The sequence below is a fragment of the Pediculus humanus genome, genomic scaffold (assembly GCF_000006295.1).
Source record: "Pediculus humanus corporis 1103172107692 genomic scaffold, whole genome shotgun sequence".
NCBI classification, from domain to species: domain Eukaryota; kingdom Metazoa; phylum Arthropoda; class Insecta; order Psocodea; family Pediculidae; genus Pediculus; species Pediculus humanus.
In genome coordinates, this window is record NW_002987299.1 from 27,446 (window position 1) to 50,076 (window position 22,631).

Consider the following 22,631-nt stretch of genomic DNA (forward strand, 5'->3'; position numbering starts at 1 on the left):
TTTTATTCGAACACCGACGGTTAACCAAAAAAAAAAAGAAAGAAAGAAAAAAAAATCTTTTGATCATTTATGTATTTTTTATTTATTTAAATTTATGTATTTGGTATATTTATTGGTTGTTAGCATTATGTATGCATTTTTTCGGGGGGAGGAGAGGGGAGGGGAAGGTACTTATTAATTATTAATAATTTTTTGTTTTTGTTTTCATTTTAGGGGCCGGCCATCAAAATCAAATTGGAATCAAATGTTTAATTGAATTATTTTTGTGGTGGTTGTTGATTGTTGTTGTTGTTCGGTTGTTTCCGTTCGTCGGTTTCACAATAAAAAGAAAATTCGCGAATAATAATAATAATGATTGATCGTGAATGAAAAACAAAAAGAAGAAGAGAAAAAAAAAGTGACTGAAGTTTTTTTTTTTTAAACAAAAGAAAATTTTTTTTTTTTCCTTTTATTTTGGACAAAAATGCTAAACGCGTTCATGGATTCGTCGACGTTGACGAGTCATCATCATCATCATCATCACATGGCGAGTTTGGGTATAAAAATGTCACCGCCGCCGCCGCCGCCGCCACCCAACGGTATGTCAACGACGCCGCAACCGAACCTTACGCCGAATAACACGGACCAAAACATGAACGGATTCAACAACGGATACCATCACAACATGGGAATGACCATGGGTCATTTGAATCCACATCCCGGTTACGCAGCCAGAGATTTTCTTCTCCGGAGGGAACATCACGAGTTCAGTACGCCAACGGGTACGAGTTTAAACACGAGTCCGGATCCGATGTTGTTTCCGTCGTCCTTACACGATCAAAACGTATCGTTAAATCATAATTTAAATCATCATCATCACCATCACCATCATCCTCATCTCGGTCATCATCACACGAACATGAGAATAAACATGGACGTTTATGCTCATAGAGAGCACCACGGCTACCCTAATCAGTTTATGACCCATCATCATCACATGGGTGGAATATCTCCCCATCAACATCATCCCACTCATCACGGTGCCTTTTTCCGTTACATGAGACAACCGGTCAAACAAGAGATGACGTGTTTGTGGATAGAACCGGAGCAACCGCATCCGAAAAAAATTTGCGGTAAAAACTTTACGACGATGCACGAAATAGTGACGCATTTGACGGTTGAACACGTCGGAGGACCCGAATGCACGACGCATGCATGCTTCTGGCAATCGTGTCCGAGGAACGGTAGACCTTTCAAAGCAAAATACAAATTAGTTAATCACATAAGAGTGCACACGGGAGAAAAACCATTTCCATGTCCGTTTCCGGGTTGCGGAAAAGTATTCGCCAGAAGTGAAAATCTTAAAATTCACAAGAGGACGCACACCGGTAAGTTTTCCAACTTGATTTTTCTTCTTTTTCTTTTTTTTTTTTTTCAATAAGGAAAAACCTCGGGTAGGAGGGTGTCGGAGGGAAGGTAGTGTCGGTCGAAAGGTCAAAGGGAAGGTGGGAGGAAAAGGGACGAAGGGAGGGGGGAAAGAAAAGATTTTCCAAAAAATTAAATGACTCAAAACTCCGTGAGAGAAATGAAAAAGTTTCACTCCCCAAATATTTTCTTTCTTCTTCTTCTTCTTCTGTCTTTTTCTTTAAAAAAAATTTATTTTTAATAAATAAATAAATAAATGAAATTTCTTTTTATTTATTTATTTATTTAATTTTTAATAAAAAAAAAATTTTATTCTGTCATTTACATAAAATTAAAATAAATAAATAAGTAAATGAAACTTTTCCAACCGTGTAATGAAATTTTAATTAGTTTATCATCATCATCATCATCATCATCATTATTATTATTTCAAATCGATTACGTAATATATAAATATAGGTATATTATCGATCGTAAAAATTTATTTATTTATTTATTTTAATAAATTATATTAAAATTATATTTTTAACGGTTAAAACGTTCGCATTAACGATTGTTTTCTTTTTTTGCAACTTTTTTTATATTTATATTTCATCTCGTGCGTGTGTGCGTGTGCGTGCGCGTGCGCGAACGAATGGAAAATATATAAATATATATAATTTTTCTTTACCATTGTTTTTCTTTGGCATGTGATTTACAATATGGCCCCGTTTTTTTTTTTTTTTGTTGTTGTTTTGATTGTTTGCTCTTTCACCGAGCCCCACATCGTAAATTTTTTCTCCTTCTTCTTCTTCTTCTTCTTTTTTTTCACCTTTTCTTTCTTTTTTTCTTTCTTTTTTTCTTTCTTTTTTCTTTTTTCATACAATTTTTGACAATGTTTTGATATTTCTTTACTGACGTTGTTGTTGGTGTGGTGTGTATTGGAAAAAAAAAATTGTCGAGTGATTTATTACAATATGGAGTGTAACAAACAAACAAACAAACAAAAAAATAAACAATTCGATTGTTTTTGGCATTTTTTGTTTTGTCTTCTTCTTCGTCTTGTCGTCCATTTTTGTTTTTTTCTTCTTCTTTTCACTCATTATGAGTTTGTTTGTTATTGACTACCCACGTCCATATTGTGAATAATTATTTTTAATTGTCGTTTTTAATAAAAAATTTTTTTTTGGCAAATGAATTCTTAAACTCTCTCTCTCTCTCTCTCTCTCACTCACTCACTCTTTCCCCCCTTTTATCTCATTTCGGCCGATAATGTTTTATTAATGGTAAATAATTTTTTTTTATTTAAATTTTTTTTTTTTTTTTTTTTATGGATTTATATTCATAAACCATAATCCCCGTCATAACATGAACCCCCCACCTCCACTCTCACCCCCATTTCATCGCCACAACCCCCCAAACCCCCTCAACCCCGAAAAATTATTTTTTCAATATATTTACGAACCTTTTTTACATGGATGTTATTTTTTTTTTTATTATTATTATCGAAGCCTATGTAAATTATTAATCGTTTCTCTCTCTTTTTCTCTCTCTCTCTCTTTCTCTCTCTCTCTCTCCCTTTATTTGTCTTTTTCACATGACATAAATGAATTTTTTTTTTTTTATGTATAGTTAAAAAAATGGGAGTATTGATTGTCATAAACAGATTTTTTTTTTGGGGAGGGGGTTAAAATTTATATATAAAATAACGCGAAAGAAAAAATAATAATAATAATAATAATAATAATAATAATAATAATAATAATAATAATAATTTTTTAAATTTATTTATTTAAAAAATTTTTTCATGCAATAAATGTCGCAATAAATAGAGAAAAAAAAATTTAATTTTTTATTTTAAAAAAAAAGTTTTAATTTACATTCGTGTAGGAAAAAAAAAAAAAACATTAAGAATTGTTTGGGAAACAAACACACAAACAAACAAACACAACAAACGAAGGGAAGAGATGGGAAGGAAAGGCGGGGGGGAAATGTGAACGAGTAAAGATTTTTTTTTTATGTCGAGCGTGTTGATAGAAAACATACGAAATAAAAAAAAAACATCCCTTAAAAAATATCGGAAAGATATTTTATAAAGAGGGGTTAAAAAAAGACCAACCAACCCTTGTGTTAGATAATTACCATGGTTGAGAACCAATGAGAAAGCACCGACACATCACCCTCCATAGCCTATAAATTCTATTGTACGAATATTTATTTATATTTATATATTTTGTGTGTGTGTGTGTGTGCGCGCGTGTGTTTAGAGAAATTTAATTCTTTTTCACGCAAATTTTTATTCATTTGACCTCATGTTAGTACTCCGAAAAAAACTAGGCACGTTCAGGTTTTTTACTTCTCTACACTGAATCCTATTAATTTACTTTTATACAGACGAGAAACATAAATAATAATAATAAAACCTTAAATCAACCTTTGGATATTTGATTACGTTTATGTTTAAAACGAAATTTCTGAACGCGCACACAACAAAATTTTCCAGGTTAAAATCCATTAAATGATTTTTTTTTTTTTTTACTCTATGGATTTTGAATATTTATTATTATTATTATTATTAATTAAATGAGATGTTTTGAAAAATTAACGAATAATTTTACTAGAGTGAAAATTTTTGGCTTACGCACTTGCGTAAAAGTACGCACAAACGTAACAAACGTTTTCTATCTTTCTCTCTCTCTCTCTCGCACGCACACAGTTTTAATAATTTATTTTTATATTTTTTAATGTGAAAAATAATTTTTTTTTTTTCTTTTTTTTTTTGATTGATGGCATCCATTTTGAAAATTTTTTTCGCTCGGTTCATCAGTTGCCAGATTTTTATCAAGCTTTTATCAAGTTTGATCGTTAGATAATTTTAGTTTTTAATAACCAAAAAATTTTTGGCACAAATTTTTTTTTTTTTTAATTTAAAAACAAAAAAATTAATTTAAATCCGTTGAATTTATTTATTATTATTATTTTGTTTAAAGCGTTATTTGTGTTTTGAATTTTTCTACCGACTAATTCCACGACGCCGTGGAGGGAGAGTGGTGGCGTCGTCATGGCGCTTCATCCCGTCTCATACTACCCCCCCTCATGGCGCTTTCCTTTAGAAAAAGAGTAGTAATAACGGATTATCAAAGTTTTTTTTTTCTTTTTTTTTTTTTTTTTCATTTATTAAAATTAAAACAAAATCATTACTATTCGCCACCATTTATTCTTTCCATTATTATTATTATTATTATTATTATTATTACAACAGTTGGGAAATCAATAATATGACACAAAATCGATTCATTATAAACAAAAATGAAATTTTTTATCGTACGAATTCAATTATTTATATTAATAATAATAATAATAATATAAAAAATCAATAACGTTTGAAATAATAATAATAATAATAATAACAAACATTTAAAATATATATATAAATGAACTCTCACGTATTAAAAAAAAAAAAAAAGAAAAATGGCTTCTCATAGGCTAGATAAAAACGAGTTTTTTTATTCGTTATTCGAATACGAATAAACGAGTTGAAAAAAAAAAAAATTGAATAATTTTAGGTGAGAAGGTTCTAATTAGATATTTTAAACGGATAAAAAAAAACTATTCTCTCTCTCTCTCTCTCACACGCACGCACACGCACACGCACACACACTTTTACACACACATACGAGCGCGCGCGTATACTCTATGATGTACTACGTACGAGTACGTATTTTTTTTATTTTTTTTGGTATACCCTGTGTGTGTGTGTGTGAGTGCGATTCGTGCATTTTTGCTGGGGGGGGGGGAGAAAAATATGAAAATTATAAATTATAGAACGCGTAATTTAACATTATGTACGTGACTATCATCAATTTATTTTAACTATTAGAATTCACGCTTAAATTATTATTATTATTATCATTATAAAATTATCGTTTATTTTTTCAAATGGGGTTATTGTTAATTTGCACGCCCCCCCCCCCGTACTTAATGAGAGTTTGCATGTTTGTTTTATAAAAATAGTAAAAAAAAATTCGAAACCGACGGTCGAATTCGGTCAAATATGACCGAAATTAATCAAAAAGAAAATCCAATTGAAAATAATAATAATGATTTTGGTAATAATAATAATAATAATAAAATGTTTTTTTCTTGTATAAATGGAAGAAATAAAATGCAAATTACGTACACACACACACACACACACACACACACACATAATTTTAATAATAATAATATAAAATAAATCTTTTTCGTTTAATCGTAATTTGAATACAATTATAATTTATTTAATATAATTACAACTATCATCTAACGATAAAAATTTTTGTGGAAAAAAAGAAAATTTTTTTTTTTACGGAATCGTTAATAGACGTATAATTTGATAGTTTAGCTTACGAGTATGAGTGTCATTTTATAAAAAAAAATTTTGCCAACCACAAAACTCCATCTTGAATTGTCGTTAAATTTTAATTTTTGTTTCTCACACGCAACCAACATTAGAAAAACAAAAAGGAAAAAAAAAGTAAAAAGTAAATAATCGAATGTCCGCCATTTTGTGTTGCATTTTCCCGTTTCGAAAATCCGGATTTTTGGAGAGTTGGAAAATTTTCATAAAAAATAATTTTTACTAAATTAATCGAATTTATTGCGTAGGAATTTATTAAGAATAATTTATCGTTTAATTACGAATAACAAATTGAATAAAATTTAAAATAAATAAAATGATAATGATGATGATGATGATGTTTTTATTTATTTATTTACGCGTTTCGATTAAAATCTAAAATTTAAATTGAATATAATAATAGTGTACTCGATACGGTCCTGATAAAAGAGCGTTAAAAAGGTAATTTTTACAATAAAGATACGTTTGCTAACGAGAAAACGAACGAAAGAGCCGGAGGGTTTTCTCTCTCTCTCACTCTTTTGTAACCTTTTTTCACAGTAGCAAAAACCGGTAAATAATTTTCTTTTTAAGGTATATATATATAATGCACCTGAAAAGGGAAGCCTTAAGGCATTTAACCAAAAAGGTTAAGTTGAATTTAATTGCTTGGTTTTAACCTCGGTCTATGAGAGAACCTTTGAAAAAAAAAAGGGAAGAAGGAAGGGAAACAACAACAACAACAAAATGATTTGCAGTTTGTTACGGTTTTCGTTCTTTTTTTTTTTTTTGTAAAATCATTAAACGTACCTGAAATTTATATATCATTCTCCTAATAAAAAAAAATTCTGAAATAATGTGGGGAGGGGGAAATTAAATTTGATAAAACAAACAAACAGATTTATCGATCTTAATGAGTAAATTTCTTTAGAGAGTATATCGAACGACGTTTGTTAAAGAGAGAGAGAGTGAGTGAGAGAGAGAGAGAGAAAAGGTCGTTTGTGTTTGTTTACACTCGTAAGTGGTCCTTAACAACTTTAAGGGGATCCTGAAAAGGTGTTCAGAAACATAATATAAAAGATTTCCGATCTCTATCGTCGTATGTTTATGAGATTATAAACCCTCTCGGATATTTTTCACTAACTTATTTTTTTTTTTTTTCGGTGATACAACTACGCGCGTTATTATTATTATTATTATTTCGCAGTTTAAAACGCACTCACGCATGTACTACCCACACGTGAGGGGGGTAGAGAGAGATTTTTAGAAAAAAAAAAGGGGGGGTTTCTAATTTTTAATTCAATACATTTTGATTTATTTAGTTTCTTTAATACCAAAAACATCATCGGATAAAAAAAGAGAAAAAAAATTTAATTACTTTCGGTTTTTCTTCTCCCCTTTCCTTTCCTCTCCATTATTATTATTATTATTATTATTATTCGTTCCACAAAAAAGCTTTAAACGGTTTAGTAATAGAAACCCCAAATTGAGTTATAAAAAGTCCCTTGGGATGAATATATTTTCATTTTTTTTTTTTTTTAAACAAAATTTCATCCCTCATTTTTTGTTTGTTTTTTTTTTTTTTAATGTGTCTCATCGGGGGTATAATGTTAATATGTAAGATTTGTTTCGCATTAGTGCCAATATAACAAAAAAAAAAAAACAATAACGTATATGTGATAAAAGTGTTAAAAATTATACGAAATCGTACACACACAAAACTCTTAATTATAATTATGATAATAACACGAGCACACATACGTGCGTACACGTGCACAAAAGAGAAATAAAGAGAGAGAGAGATAGAAAATAAATAAAACAATACGCGGCGTAATTTAAAAAAAAAAAAAAAACAAAAACAAAAAGAAACAAAATTGAAAACATAAAAACTGAATTTGTTTCGTGTCGAAACAAAATCATTTTGAAAAAAAAAGAGAGAGAAAAATTCAATACGGAAACAATATAAAAATAATGCAAATGTCAATTGTTAGTGACGTGGAACTAGATTGAATATCAAATTTCAAATATAAATAAAAAAAATTTTTTTTTTTTTTAAAATGATTATAACCCGAAATGCAAACAATAAGATATTTTTGTTGTTGTTGTTTCTGCCACGTGTTTTTTTCGAAGAAAATCGTGTTTTTTGACTAATTGATTTGTTGATTGATTGATTGATTGATTAATCGAAAATTTTTTTTCACTACGAAATATTTAAAGTAATTAAAATTCTTTTTCTTTAAAAAAAAATTTTTTTAATTTTAATTTTTTAATTATTAATTTTGCTACATCATTTATAATAAACTCTGAACAATACGTATTTTTCTATAAGAATGTTATTATTATTATCGTCATCATCATCATCAGCATCATCATCATCATTATCATTAAAAAAAAATTATTATTTTACGAGGGAGAGAGAGAGAGAGAGGGTATTTATTATTATTCGTCATTCGATTTCTTTTTTTTCTTTCTTTCTGTTTCTCCCGCCCCCTTCCTAGTCTGCAACCACGTTTAAATTTTTTTTTTTTATTAATAAAAATAACAAAAACAACAACAACAATAACAAAACATTGACTTTCGGATTATGTTGTCAATTAAGAAGAAAAAATTTTTTCGTTTTCTTTTTTATTTGCAAATTAATCGATCAAAGAATTTTTTTAGTTGTAACTAAATAACGTTCCACGAATAACTGCCACGAATCTTTTTTTCTTTTTGCACCCTCTCTGAATCAACCGGGATTTATTTTCACAACCCTCCTTTGATAAACACTCCCCTCTCCTCCGCCATTTCCCCTCCCCTCCGTCCCCCCGGACACTGAATCCTCGTTAAGTAGGGATAGACATTTAATGATTAAACCGGAAAAAGGATTATCTGATTGCTAACACTTTTATTAAAAACTCCCAGTGAAATTGCTTTTTTTTCTCCCTCCCTTCCTTTTCTCCCCTCCACGTTTAAGCCAACAAACAAAAATAAGGGTTTGATGGGATGAACGGGGGTAGGGGCGTGGAATTAGAAAAAAAAAAAACAAAATAAAGAACGACGATGAATGTTTTAATTTTATTACAAAATATTTTAAATAATTTAAACGAATTATCGATTGTCTTCCATATTTGATTAAATTTATAATACGAACGTGGAAGAAGAATAATAATAATTTAATTTAAACAAAAAAAAAAAAAAACGGTTTTTGTTATAATAAGAAAAAAAAAAAATTCGTAACGATTTTAACGGATTTTTACGAGAATTAATAATATAGTAGTCGTGTTTTGAATTTAACGTGGAAGGAGAAAATTTTAACGTGGCTTTTGTGTTGAAAAAAAAATAAATGAAATCAAATATAGTGGAATTGATATTATTTACATTCGAAAGGAAGGATAGATAATAATCTTAAGTAATATCAATAACAACCCCCAAAGTGGCTTTAACAACAACAACAACAACATCCCTTATTTATTTATTTTTATTTTGACTCTTTTTCTGTTTTTATAATCGCGTCGTGTCATCTTGTTGTTAAAACAACTGATAAATATTTGAAAATGGCCCCGAAAAAAAAAAAAAACATTTTTTTTGGGGGGAGGGGGGGGGAAAAGTGTTTGTTTAATCAAGTCATCATTATTATATCCGTAGTAGTAGTCGGGGAGTCTTTATTTTATTTTTTTCACATTCACCCCAAAAAAAAAAAAAAAAAAAAAAAAAGATTTCCATCGAAAAGAGAGACCAATCGAAACCGCCATGATTGTTGTCGTACAAAAACAAACAACAAACAACAACGACTACCCTTAACTTTTAATCCATCACCTGGTTTTTTCTTATAAAAACGGTTGCGTATATGATAAAAAATTTTTGCTTTTTTTTTTAATTACGATGAGGGTGGAGGGTGGAGGTTGTATAACGTGTCATTAGATAAATTCTATAAAATATTATTTCATATGTACTAAACGCACACGCGCACGCACACACGCAAATATTTTTACGTTTCATTCAAAAAAAAATTTTTTTTTTTTTTTTTTTTTTTCGGGAAAATTTTTTCAAGTAGCGGCGAGTTAATCCGGAGATAATCCGGTGTCGAACTTATTGTTGTTATCTGTTGTTGTTGTTGTTGTTGGGTGCCCACATCTTAAAACCTTCGAAAACCTGTCAATGAATATCTTTTGTAAAAAAAAAAAAAAGACACATATATTGCCATTTAAGATACCCATCTGCTCCTTTTTAATAATAATAATAATAATAATAATAATAATAATAATTTTTTCATTCAATGACGAGATAAATCTTTTCCTTGTTGTGCATTTTTTTTTTCTGTACTTCACCGCCCCTATTCTTTAAACATTTACACGGCTTAAGTCGTTTTCCTTATATTCTATTCATAAACATAGTTTCCGGTTTGATGATTTTTTGAGGGTTTTCCAAATGATCATTATTATCATCATCATCATCGGAGTATATAATTTAATTCGAGTATTTTCCTTCTTTCTTTCTTCTTCTACTTCTTAACGCAATAAAGGAAAAAAATTTTTTAAAAATAAATTTTAAAAATTAAAAAGAAAATAACCGCGCGTTATTATTATTATTATTACTATTATTATTATTATTATAAAATGTTTCGTTGTCGTTTTGGAAAAAAAAAAAAAAAACGAGATTCCAAAGTTAAAAAATTCCGAAGAAAGTAGCCCCCGGGTACTCTTTCTCTCTCTCTCTCTCTCTTACTCGTATGATATTTTCAATTTCGGTACCTAACACAGGGAAACCTGATTTATAAAAATTAATTATTATTATTATTATTATTTTATCGTGAAATTTACGTCATCCGCGTAAATAAAATATAACGCGTACGCGTAATTCGTTGCGTAAAAAAAAAAAAAAAAAATTTTTTTAAATTTTAATGATTACGGTTGTGTCTAGTAGTAGTAGTAGTTGTAGATTCAGGTATAAAATTCGAGGTTGTTGTCCAAAAAGTCACGAGACTGGGTCAAAGGTCATCATTCATGGAATTTATTTCACATTAAGGACGGACACTTTGTAATCGTTTGTCACTGTTTAAAAACAGAAACGTGAAAGTTTAAACGGTTTTCGGTTTTTTTTTTATTAATTACCGTATCACATTTAAATTATTATTATTATTATCGTAGAAGGACGAGGTTTTTTCTTTTTTATTTAAAAAATAATAATAATGATAATAATATTTTAAACAAAAGGAAAAGGAAAAAAAACGGGGGGAGGGAAACAAAAACATTCGCATTTTTTTATTTTGTCGCTCGATAGTAAATTTCTGCTAGTGACACGTTTTTTTTTTTTTTTTTTGTTTCTTTCTCTTTCTTAAACCCCCCCTCTCTCTCTCTCTGTTTTTCAATTTAAAAAAAATAAGGAGGAGAAGGATGAGGAGGGAGGAAATTTTTATAAAGAATTTTTTCTTTCTTTTTTTTTTTTTTTACCTCTTTTTATAAATAAAAAAAAATTTAAACAATGAAAACAATCGAAACCGCCAAATCGATATCTTTTCATCATCATCATCATTATTATTATTATTATTATTATTATTACATCGTTTCGTATTATATATACTAAATATAAATATATAAATATCAACTGATATAAAGATACAATCGTAGATTTTCTATATGAAAAATGACGTATGAAAACTGATATTTTTTTTTTTACGTTAACAATTGATCGGTGTATTATTATCATTATTATTATTATTATTATTATTTGAACAACCACAAAAATTCACCCACTAATTGATGGGCTTTCTATTATAAAATATATATATATATAAAATACTCGAATTACAATGATGTGGAAGAATAATATATATAATTTGTTTGTTGAAACAAACATTTTTTCATTCAACTGTAAGTTTGCCATTTTTTTTTCCTTTTTTTCCTTTGAAATTTGTTAGACTGGAAACGCAAAAAAAGAAAATACGATTTTTATAATTTTTATTTTCCGGTTCAAAAAGTGATTGATATACCATTAATAAAAGGAAGGAAGAGGGAGAGGGAGGGGAGGAGCAGGGAAGACAATAACACGAAAGAAAAAAAATTATGAAAAAAACTGTTGAAATTTAACGAATTAGTTTTAATTCCGTCCATTCGTCTTTTTCGGACATGTTTTAATGATGATTGTCGTCCATTTCCGGTTTTGTACAAACAAACAATCAACGCATCCTCACACACGCACGCACACGCAAACGCAAACAAACACATTTTCTCGTTACATTAAAAAATAAATCACAAAAACAAAAAAAAGTATTAAAAAACTAATTTAAAAAAGAAAAATTATCGAGGCCCTCCCCCTCCCTCCTTCCCCATTTCCTCCGGGGGCCCTTTTTTTTCCTCAATGTTTTTCCATCATAAATAAACTTAGCAGATGCATTTTACTAAAATGACACACACAAACATGCACGTCTGTCTGTTTGTCTGTTTGTTTGTCTGTCATATTGAGGAATTCGATACTAAATAAATATTTCAAAACGACAGGAGAAAAAAAAAATTTTAAATTTGTTTTCGTTAATAATTTAATTATTATTATTATTATTATTATTATTATTATTATTATTATCCACCATTAAACACGACAAGGCTACTTGTCGGGGTTTTTTAAGTATTTATCCGAGGTTTCTACCCGATTCCTTAGGGACAAATACTCGAATTTCGGTGGTGCCACTTATTATAAGATAGCACCACATCAATTCTTGAAGGTCTTCCTGAGTCCATCTTTATTCGATGGGAACGATTTGTCTCCTGAACTGGGCTCCAGTGACTAACATCTTTGGAGTGGCCAGGGTCAGAAGCAGTGAAATTCACATTCTCGTCGAGCTGCCTCAGGTCGACAGTAGAACAAGATTTGTTTTTGGTTCTTACTTTGTCTTGTTCTCATTTTTTTTTTTGCTCTTTTTAAGCCAACGGCACGTGGCGTTCTCAAACGGTCACCCATCCAAGTTTGCACCACGCCCGATGCTGCTTAACTTCGGTGATCGTACGGGAACCGGTGTGACCAGCACGGTATGGCCGTTGACTTTTATTATTATTATTATTATTATTATTATTATTATTATTATTATTATTATTATTATTATTACGTCACGTGTTAAATTTTTAAATGTTTCTCAAACGCCATTGTTTTTTTTTTTCTTCCTTTAAATTGGATTTAAAACGAGAGGGGGGAAAACAAAAAATTTGTCATCATTTTTCTGCGGGTTCACGAAATAATCGTAGCCTCGCCCTCCCCCACACCCCTCCCCATACTTCTCTTCATTTTCCTATATCATCCCTTTTGTAAAATTTGATAGACGTTTCAATTATCTAACAAAAAAATTTTCACGTAGGCACACAAAAGCACGATGATGATGCAGAGGATTTTTTAATAATAACAAAAAAATTATTGTTATTATTATTATTATCATTATTATTATTACGTTTGACAAATTTATTATGGGTAACGACATATTGAAAAATTTTTTTTTTTATGTATAGTTTATAAATTTTAATTTAAAAAAAAAGGAAAATGTCGATGAAATCCATGATGATTAATTTAAAAAGAGAAGAGAAAAAAAATGGACGATATCTATCTAACCTATTTCTTTCTGTAAATAAACCACATTTTAAATTTCCCGCCTTTTTTTTTTTGGTTCTTTTGCCACGATTTACAATTTTTCTCGAAATCTATGATATTATCCATGAGTATTGATGTGATATGAAGTATGTGATGAATAAGAGATAAATAGAGAGAGGGATAGGAACGAGGGTAGTGCCGACGATGGTGGTGGTGTGGGGGGTGCAAGGGGGGGAGGAAATAAAAGAAGTCAATATAACCTCACGACAATAATAATAATAATGATTTTATGACAAATGATCTTTCAAAAATAATCTTAATTCAATCGGTTTTGTTTCATTATATATTTTTTTTTTAAATTTGCTTCGTAATCCAAGAATTGGATGATGAAAAAAAATTTTGATGGCAAACGTTGGTACCTAAAAAAAAACTTTTTTTTTTTTTATTTTTCTATTGTATATTTGAAATCGATTTCTCTCTCTCTCTCTCTCCTCCCTCCCCCCCTCTCTCTCTCTCTCTTCATTCTCTCTCTCTTTTCATTCTTTACCTTTTCTATTTTTTTTTTTTTTGTTTTCGATTAAAAATTTTTTTCTTTTATAATTAAAAATCAATAACCAAAATTGGTAACAAATTTTTTTAAAAGTGCAAACGACGTTTACGTTACGAAAATGTTTACCAACATAACAAAAAAAAATTTTTTGATTTTTTCAAAAAAAAAGCTATCTTCCTGCCGCCACGACCCATTTCATTTTTTTTTTTTTGTAAATGACAAAAACTGTCATTGATGGTACCCTTTCACGGATGAGAAAATTTTAAAAAATTATTATTATTATTATTATTATTATTATTATTATTTTACGAGTGACCCTCTGAAAAATGAATTTTCGCATATTTGAAAATTCCACACATATTCGAATAAATCCCCCACTCCCCATTCCCACATACTCCCTCCCTCTTCGAATGAGTCACGGGGTTTCTTATAAGGTGTCGTTTGGATGGTAGATTTTTTGGGGGATGAAAAACTAGGTAGATAGATAGATAGATAGATAGGTAGATAGGTGGTAGTGGTAGTAGTGGTAGTAGCTCCCATGTTTTTTTTTTTTTTAGTAAAGATAAATCACCATCTTCCATCTTTTTCTATCTCCCATACCTTCTTCTTTTGTTTATAAAAGTCATCGGACCTGACTTCTCAACGTACCCCAAAAAAAAAAAAATTTAACTTATTGGAAATTCTTTAAATTCTTTTATTTTTTTTATTTTTCTAATTCCACGTTTAAATTTAACGAAAAATGTAAAAAATAATCGGATGGATTTCGTTACATATTTTTTTTCCTTTTTTTTATTAATAATAATTTTTAAAATTTCGTCGTGTCAACGGCCATTAATTAAACAAACAACAACAACAACCCTTAATATCGTGTCAGCAGCAACCGGTTTCAGGTTTTAGTTACATACATTTTACCAGTTAATAATTTGTAAAATTTAAATAATTTGTTTTTTCATCCTTCGGAAAAATTTGTTTAAATCGAACGAAATAATATTTTAAGCTCGCCTTACAAACCCCGAAAAATTTAATTTTGGAAAATGTGGGGGGGGTGGGGGACCGGACGATCGATATTAATAATTTTCCGTTTTTTAAACCTGCGATATTAATAATAATAATAGCTTGAAAGGTTCGATTTTTTTTTTTTTGTAATTTTCAAATTTCACGAAAATTTTGTTTTTTTTAACGTCACAAATAAAAATGGGAGGTGGTGGGGGTGGGTTAGGGGGTGAGTGACGTAGTTAGGAAGGAGAGGAGGTGATAATGAACATAACAAAAGGTTAGATACGGTCATTAAAAAAACATTTTACTTAAATTCAACGATAATTACTTGACAGAATTTATTTGATCAGAAAACTCAGCATGTTGTCCGGTTGGAAAATGAATGACGTACAAAACGTTCTAGATTCTGGTTAAATTAACCGGATGACTTCCTCAATTCAAACAAACAACAAACAAACAAACAACAACAAAAAAAACTGAAAACAAAAGAAGAAAGCTGACTTTATCATCATCATCATCATCATCATCAACAACAACGACGACGACAAATTAGACTTAATAGAGAGGAAAAAAAGGAAATAAAAATTCGCAAAAAAATTTAAAAAAAAAAAAAGAATCGATATATTTCTAATGACACGACATTTTTTTTTTTAAAAACAATCAACGTGACGATGGCGACATAACAACCGTGATCGCGACACACCCAATTAAATGTGTTAACAAGTGTAATTATCAGGTATTATAGTAATAACAAACAACCACGCCTGGTTGTTGTTGTTGTTGTCGTATTTTTTCGCAAAAGTTTACCCCATTTTTCAAAATAAAAGAGAAAGTTTGTTTGTTTGTTTAACATTTGTTAAATAAGTCAAACCGCTCATGAAATCAAATTAATATTATTATTGACTTTTATATATACGATTTTAATAAATTGAAAATTTTTCAAATTTTTTTTTCTTTTCTAAAGACACGACAATTTTGGTATTAAGTCATTGAAAGCTGTTTTTTGTTTTGTTTTGCTAAAGGCACGTTATTTAAATGTTAAATTTAAAAAAAATCAACGGGAGACAAATTGTTTTTCATTTTTTTTATTACCGTTCAACCTTAAACAAAATTTATTTATTTATTAACATTATCACTATTAATCATAAAAGGTGGAGGAGTGGGAGGGGAGAGTGCGAGGAAGGGGTGGGTGGAGGGTGGGGGAAAATAATACAACGAATAAGAAAGTTAATTAATTGAACCATAAGTTTTTGGAAACTACTGAAAATACGTTTGAATTGAAACAAACACACACGAAATGATGTCCTTTCGTGAGAGAGAGAGATAGATAGAGTTAGAAAGAGACAGAGAGAGAGAGATAGAGAGACCCCAAAAGCTTCATAAATTTCAAAGTCGTAAATCATTCTCTATTCGACAAAAATTCGACAAAAAAAAAAAATTTTTTTTTTCCATCTTTTTTTTTTTTTTTTTTTTAGTGATGATGGTTTACAAGAATTTGGTTATACCTGATTTTTGTACGCAAACGCACGTACACACGCACACATACACGCACGGACACGCACAAACACGTATAATATTTTTTCTAAAATGTCATTTTAAAGTTTCTCACACTTAAATGAACATTAAAAAAAAACAAAAATGTTATCATTTCGTTAAAGTTTTAATTAATAAAAAATTTACGTAACAATTATTATCATTATCATTATCATTATTATTATTACGTAAATTGAAAATTTTAATGGCGGTCGCGATATATATCGATCGAACAAAATGTTTAATCGTGTAAATAATTTCATAAAAGATTCGGGTAATAATAAACGATTGACGAAGTCACAAAACGAAGACAAAAAAAGAAAATTCGTTACGTGGAAATAGAAAAAGAATAAACAAACAATAAACAAGATGGTGGATGAGAAGGGAAGAGAGAGAGAGGGGGGATGAGAAAAAGAGAAAAAAAAAGTAGCACTTGAAAATAATAATCACCAATATCATTATAAAAACCTTTTTTTTTTTCGGGGGTTGATATTTGCGACAGGGGTGAAAATCGTAAGAGCAGAGGGGGTGGCGGTTAAGGGAAGACGAAAGGGGATGATGAAACCGATGATGAGAGAGAGAGAGAAAGAGAGATAGAAAAACTTTTAAAAAACTGTCAAAAATATTTTTACGGACATTCTAAGGAATTGAATTTATGTTTTTTTTTTTTTTTTTTTTTTTACCTATTGTCGGTTGCTGTCTTCTTTTTTCTTCTTCTTCTCCGGTGTCCCCTGTCCTCTCCAAAAAAAAAAAAAAAATTTCTTTTGTCCATCGGGGGGCAGGGGAGGGAAGGGGGGAGGGTTTTTTCCGATGCGCACGAGATTATGACTTTTTACGTATACACGACGACGGTGGTGGTGGTGTTGTAAAATAAATTAACTTACCTTTTTTTTTTTTTTTTTTTAAATCAGGGTCGGTTTGGTTCTTCTTTCTGCTTCAACAACCTAAATAATAATAATAATAATTTGTTACCACCTTAATAATACCCCTTCTTCTCCACCCTCCCCCGAGGAAATTTAAAAAATTAAAAAACTTTCACTCACCGATGAATTATTATAATAATCATTTCGCAATATTGTTATTATTATTATTAATTTTACGATAAGTTAATTAATGGTAAAATTCATTTGTGTAAAAGAGGGGGATGGAGGGGTTGGAAAGGGTGCAGGATGGGGAGGAAGAAGAGAGAGTTTTCCGGGGGGGAAAAAAACAGGCCCAATCCATCACTTGTAAAATGTATGTGTTCGAACAATGAGGAGAGTTTTAAGGTTGAACGTAAAAGTCAATAATAAAAACTCACCCCCACCACACCCTTATAAGAGAGTCACCCTTGTTATAAATATTTCTATTATACTAGGATATAACGACGAGGATGACGATGAGGACGACGACGACGACGACGACGAGGGGGATGTGAAAAAAAAATATCGTTCCTCGAGTTGTTATTATTATTATTATTATTATTATTATTATTATTCTGCATTGTCTCCAATATGATATATGGAATTGTTGCAGATTAAATCTTAAACGGATTCTGGTTAAACACACCATCCATCCATCCATTCTTCATAATATTCTTCTGCTTTTTTTTTTTTTTTTTATACTTCATCGCTCTGTCCATATTTTCTTTTATTTTTTTTCCCTCATCCGAATAATAATAATAATAATAATAATAATTCTTTTTTCTTTCCTTCCTTCCTTCACATATATAAATATTTCTTAGAAAATTTTTATTTAATTGTTTCACGGTTTTTGTTGTTATTTACCACCTACCCTCCTCCTCCGGAAAAAAAGGAATCGACGCCATTTTTGTTTTTTCTTTTCATCCCTCTTGTCTCTTTTATTGTTTTCCTTATTCATAGTTTTTCGTTCGCTATTTTGTCTTCATCTTGTTGTTATCGTTATCAAAGTAACGTTACGATTATCACGTGGTGGTGGTGGTAAAATAAGTATTATTATTATTATTATTATTCGTAATGAGAAATAATAATAATAACGAGGTTATTGACTTAAACAAAAAAATTAAAATGGCGTATCAAAAACCGTTGAACGTAAACCGTTGCTGGGTTTAAACCGTGAGACAGCCTTTTTTTTTTCTCCAGATTAAATTTATATATCTCCAGATTGATTTCTCCAGACCGATGATGATAATGATGATGATGATGAGCAACAATAATAAAAAAATTCGAATTTATGAAAGCCCATGTTATTTTCTTGTTTAACATTTGTTAAAAACAAACTTTTTTTTTTTTTTTTCTTTTTATAAATAATTTAAACGCCATCATCATCATCATCATCATCATTATTATTATTATTATTATTATTCTTTTGAGAGTCGAACGCACGAGTTTATCTCAATATGCCAATCTATTTATTTATTTATTTATTTATTATCTTTTTATATAATTTTTTTATCAACAACATTTTGTCTTTTGAGATTCGAATCTTATTCATTTCTTCCCCCACCTCTTCCTCATCCCTCTTCCTTCTTCTTCCCTTTTTTTTTTTAATGAATTCTAAAGGTGCGCATTCTTTAAGAAGTTGTTTAACTATTTATTGTCTGTCTGTTCTCGGTCTCATAAGATTTCTTCAAGTTTCATTTTTTATGGTTTTTTTTTCCAACTCGATAAAAAATGTTTTTTTTTTTTTTTTTTTACTACACTTATTTATTATAAATAAAAAATTTAGTTTTTCAATATGGTGGCAAAAGCAAAAAACCTGATTTAAATAAAAATCATTATTTTGTAAATAATAATAATAATAATAATTTAAACAAAGAAAACGATTAAAAAATGTGTGCCCGCGCGGATATTTATAAATAAATCCGATAATAATAATAATAATAATAATAATAATTTTTATTAAGTGTGTTTTGAACTTGTTAAACAAACACACACCATAGAGTTTATATAAAATGAGAAAATAATTCATAGAGTAAATAAACCTTTTGTTTATTTTTCCTATCTTCTAACAATTATTTACCACCCGTTGATTTCTTTAAAAAAATTTTTTTCATACCACATAAATTTTTCGTTTCGGTGGTGTAATCATTAAAATTTTTTTTTTTTTTTTTTAATTATCAACTTATGGTAGGATACTTAATCAAAACAGAAAAAAATAGCAGAAGAAAAAAAGAAAGAGAGAGAGAGAGAGAGAAAAAGAATCACGAAAAATATTATTTCCGGTACGACGATTATCATTGTATGGAAATTATAAATAAAACGCGAAAATAAATAAATAAATAAATAATTGCTGTTGTTAAATATTTAAATAAAAAAAAAAATTTATAATGAAAATCACACCCCTATCGAAAGGGGTGGGAGTGGAAATGTAGGGGGAGGGGATGGAAAAAGAAATTAAATTCGTGTTCGTTAGAAGTAAAAGTTAAAAAAAAAGAAATTAAGGGTTGAATGACTTTTTATAACCTTTTTTTTTAATGCACGAATCCATCTGTTAAACGTTTGTTTGTTTGTTTGTTTGTTGTTTGTTTCCTCCGGGTAAAATTCAATAATAATAATAATAATTTAATAAATAGATGATTTTTTGTATACGCGCAGGTTTTTTAAGGTGTCGAGGAAGTAATTTGTAATTTTGGGATTTAGGAAAAAAAAAACTTGGTTGTTTGTTCAGTCGAAACAACAACCACTGAACAAAACAAACGACTATTACAGGTGGAAAATTTAAATGTTTGATTAATATGTTTCATCCCACGGGCGACATTTTTTTTTTTTATTTACATCGCACCTGAACTTTTAGAAAACCGAAAAAAAAAAAAATCGTGTTGAGAGATAGATTTTAAACACCTGTTTTTTTTTTTTTTTTAAATTGAATTTTTTTTCTTTTCTAATAATAATAATAATAATAATAATAATGATAATAATTTTTTCTACTTTTGTTTTAAAAAATTTTACAATAATTAATTAAATAAAATAAAAATTACGGTTTTTATAAATTTACTATATATAATTAACACCTCAACCTTGGAATTTGTTTTCTCTTATTCTTTTTTTTAATTATATATTTGGCACCTTAAGGCGTTCCGGATATGAAATATAACCGGAAATAAATAAACAATCATCTGCGTTTTTAATAAATTTAAAATAACGATTTCCTTGTGGTTATTTAAAATCATTATTATTAATATTTTGGGTATTGATTAACTATTGATATGGAATTTTTTTTTAACGATAATTTTTTTTTTTTTTTTTTTTTTTTAAATAGGAGAAAAACCGTTTAAATGTGAATTCGAAGGCTGTGATCGAAGATTTGCAAATTCTTCAGACAGGAAAAAACATTCTCACGTACACACATCCGACAAACCTTATAATTGTAGAGTTTCCGGTTGCGATAAATCATACACTCATCCTAGCTCGCTAAGAAAACACATGAAGGTAAAGGGATTCGTGTATTTAACGCCTGTAAAAATGTCGGTTAGTCTTTTTGTCGTACACTAACGTGTTGTAATTAACTGGATCGTTTTTTTTTTTTTTTTAAGGTTCACGGGTGTGGTAGCAATAGCACAAACGGAGGTAAATCTCCAAATCACGGGTACGATAGCGATGGAGAAGAATCCAATTCGTCATCGGAGAGATCTATTAGCGTATCGGCAATGTCTCCTCATCATAACACTCAAAGTGATCCCTTAGCAATGCCTGATCACAGGGTACGAAGGATTTTTTAAATGAAATATATATATAAATTTCAAATGTCGGCCATTTTAAATAAATTTTTCCTTTGTCTCGTAGCATATATCACAAAACAATCAAACGTCTATTAATCATAACACATCATTATCGGATTGGTACGTTTGTCAAAGTACCGGAATGGGTGGTATGCCAACACCTCCTAGCACAGATCATTCTCCGGTTAGCCACTTAGGTCATTTAGGTCACCTCATGCATCACGGTGCAGCTGCTGCTTACTGAGTTCAACCCCCCGCTCCTTCGAACAATCTTAATCTATTTCAAAAACATGGAAATTTCCCTTGGGATTAATAATAAATTAAAACAAGAAAAACCAAAGACGACGACATTTTCTGTTTAACGAGGAAGCGGGGGTCAATAGGTTGTTGCAAAACGATTATCACGATTTTTTACCAAGTGGTAAGTTATCATCATTATTATTTTAACAATACCCAAACAATAATGTTTTTTTTTTTTTTTTTTTTTTTAAATTTTATTATTATTATTATTTTCGTTTCAGATATCAAGCAATATTTTAAAAATGATTGAAAAAATATTTATAAAATTTTAAAGTAATTAATAATAATAATAATAATTTTAGTCGTAAAAGAAAAATATTATTTATTGTCATCATCGTTTAACCGATTCGATTAATTAATCAATCAAAACAATCGATCGATCCATCGATCGATCATTCAAACTTTTGAATGATTAATTACGTAATCAAGGACTTTTGTGGATAATTTTGCGGTTGATGAATTTCAATATGGTAGCACAAAACATTTTCAATCATTTATTGACGTTAATAATTGACCACATGGGGGGAGGGGGGGGACACAATCCAATGAATTTTTCTTTTCGACCGATAAAGTCATTCATTCATTCATTCACTCAACCATTCGTTTATTTATTTATTATTATTATTATTAAAAAAAACAAAAATTACGACGATGACCATTTTATTCAAATGAAAAAATAACGAGGGGCGAGGGTGGGGGCGGGGGGTTTAAAAAAGTAAATTTATAATATATTTTTTAATAAATAATAATAATAATAATAATAATAATAATAATAATAGATAATAAAATGCTTTATATATTGTAAATAATAGCCTCGAATAATAAATATTTAAAAAAATATTATAAATAAATAAAATATTATATATATATAAAAAACAAAACGAAAATTATTATTATTATTTTTTTTTATATAATAATATCCTTTTCGGTGTGATGAGTTTTACGACCGTTATTATTATTATTATTATTTAAAAAGAAAATTTTTTTTTTCTCAATTGAAATAACTAAAATATTATAGGATAATTATTATAACGTCAAAATCAGGTCCGAAAATTCGTAAGAAGAAAATTGAATGGGAAAAAGGAGGAATTGTGTGTCCTCCTCACGTTGTCATCTGTCCACGACAGGAAAACTCATAATTACTTCCTATTATGTTTAGTTTTCCTTTTACAAACCCGATTTTCATATTATTATTATTATTATTACTTCTTTTGTTATTTATATATGTACATAACTTTTTTTTTTCTTACGGAAAC

General features: G+C 29.1%; 1 protein-coding gene across 1 annotated transcript; it reads left to right on the forward strand.

Moving 5' to 3' along the window:
• Positions 1-463: 463 nt before the first annotated feature.
• Phum_PHUM303860 (zinc finger protein ZIC, putative) lies at positions 464-21,319 on the forward strand (the record flags this gene model as incomplete). Its single annotated transcript, XM_002427177.1, has 4 exons — positions 464-1,367; positions 20,616-20,785; positions 20,890-21,057; positions 21,140-21,319. 4 exons carry the CDS (start codon positions 464-466, stop codon positions 21,317-21,319), a joined length of 1,422 nt encoding a protein of 473 aa, XP_002427222.1.
• Between the last annotated feature and the right edge of the window lie 1,312 nt (positions 21,320-22,631).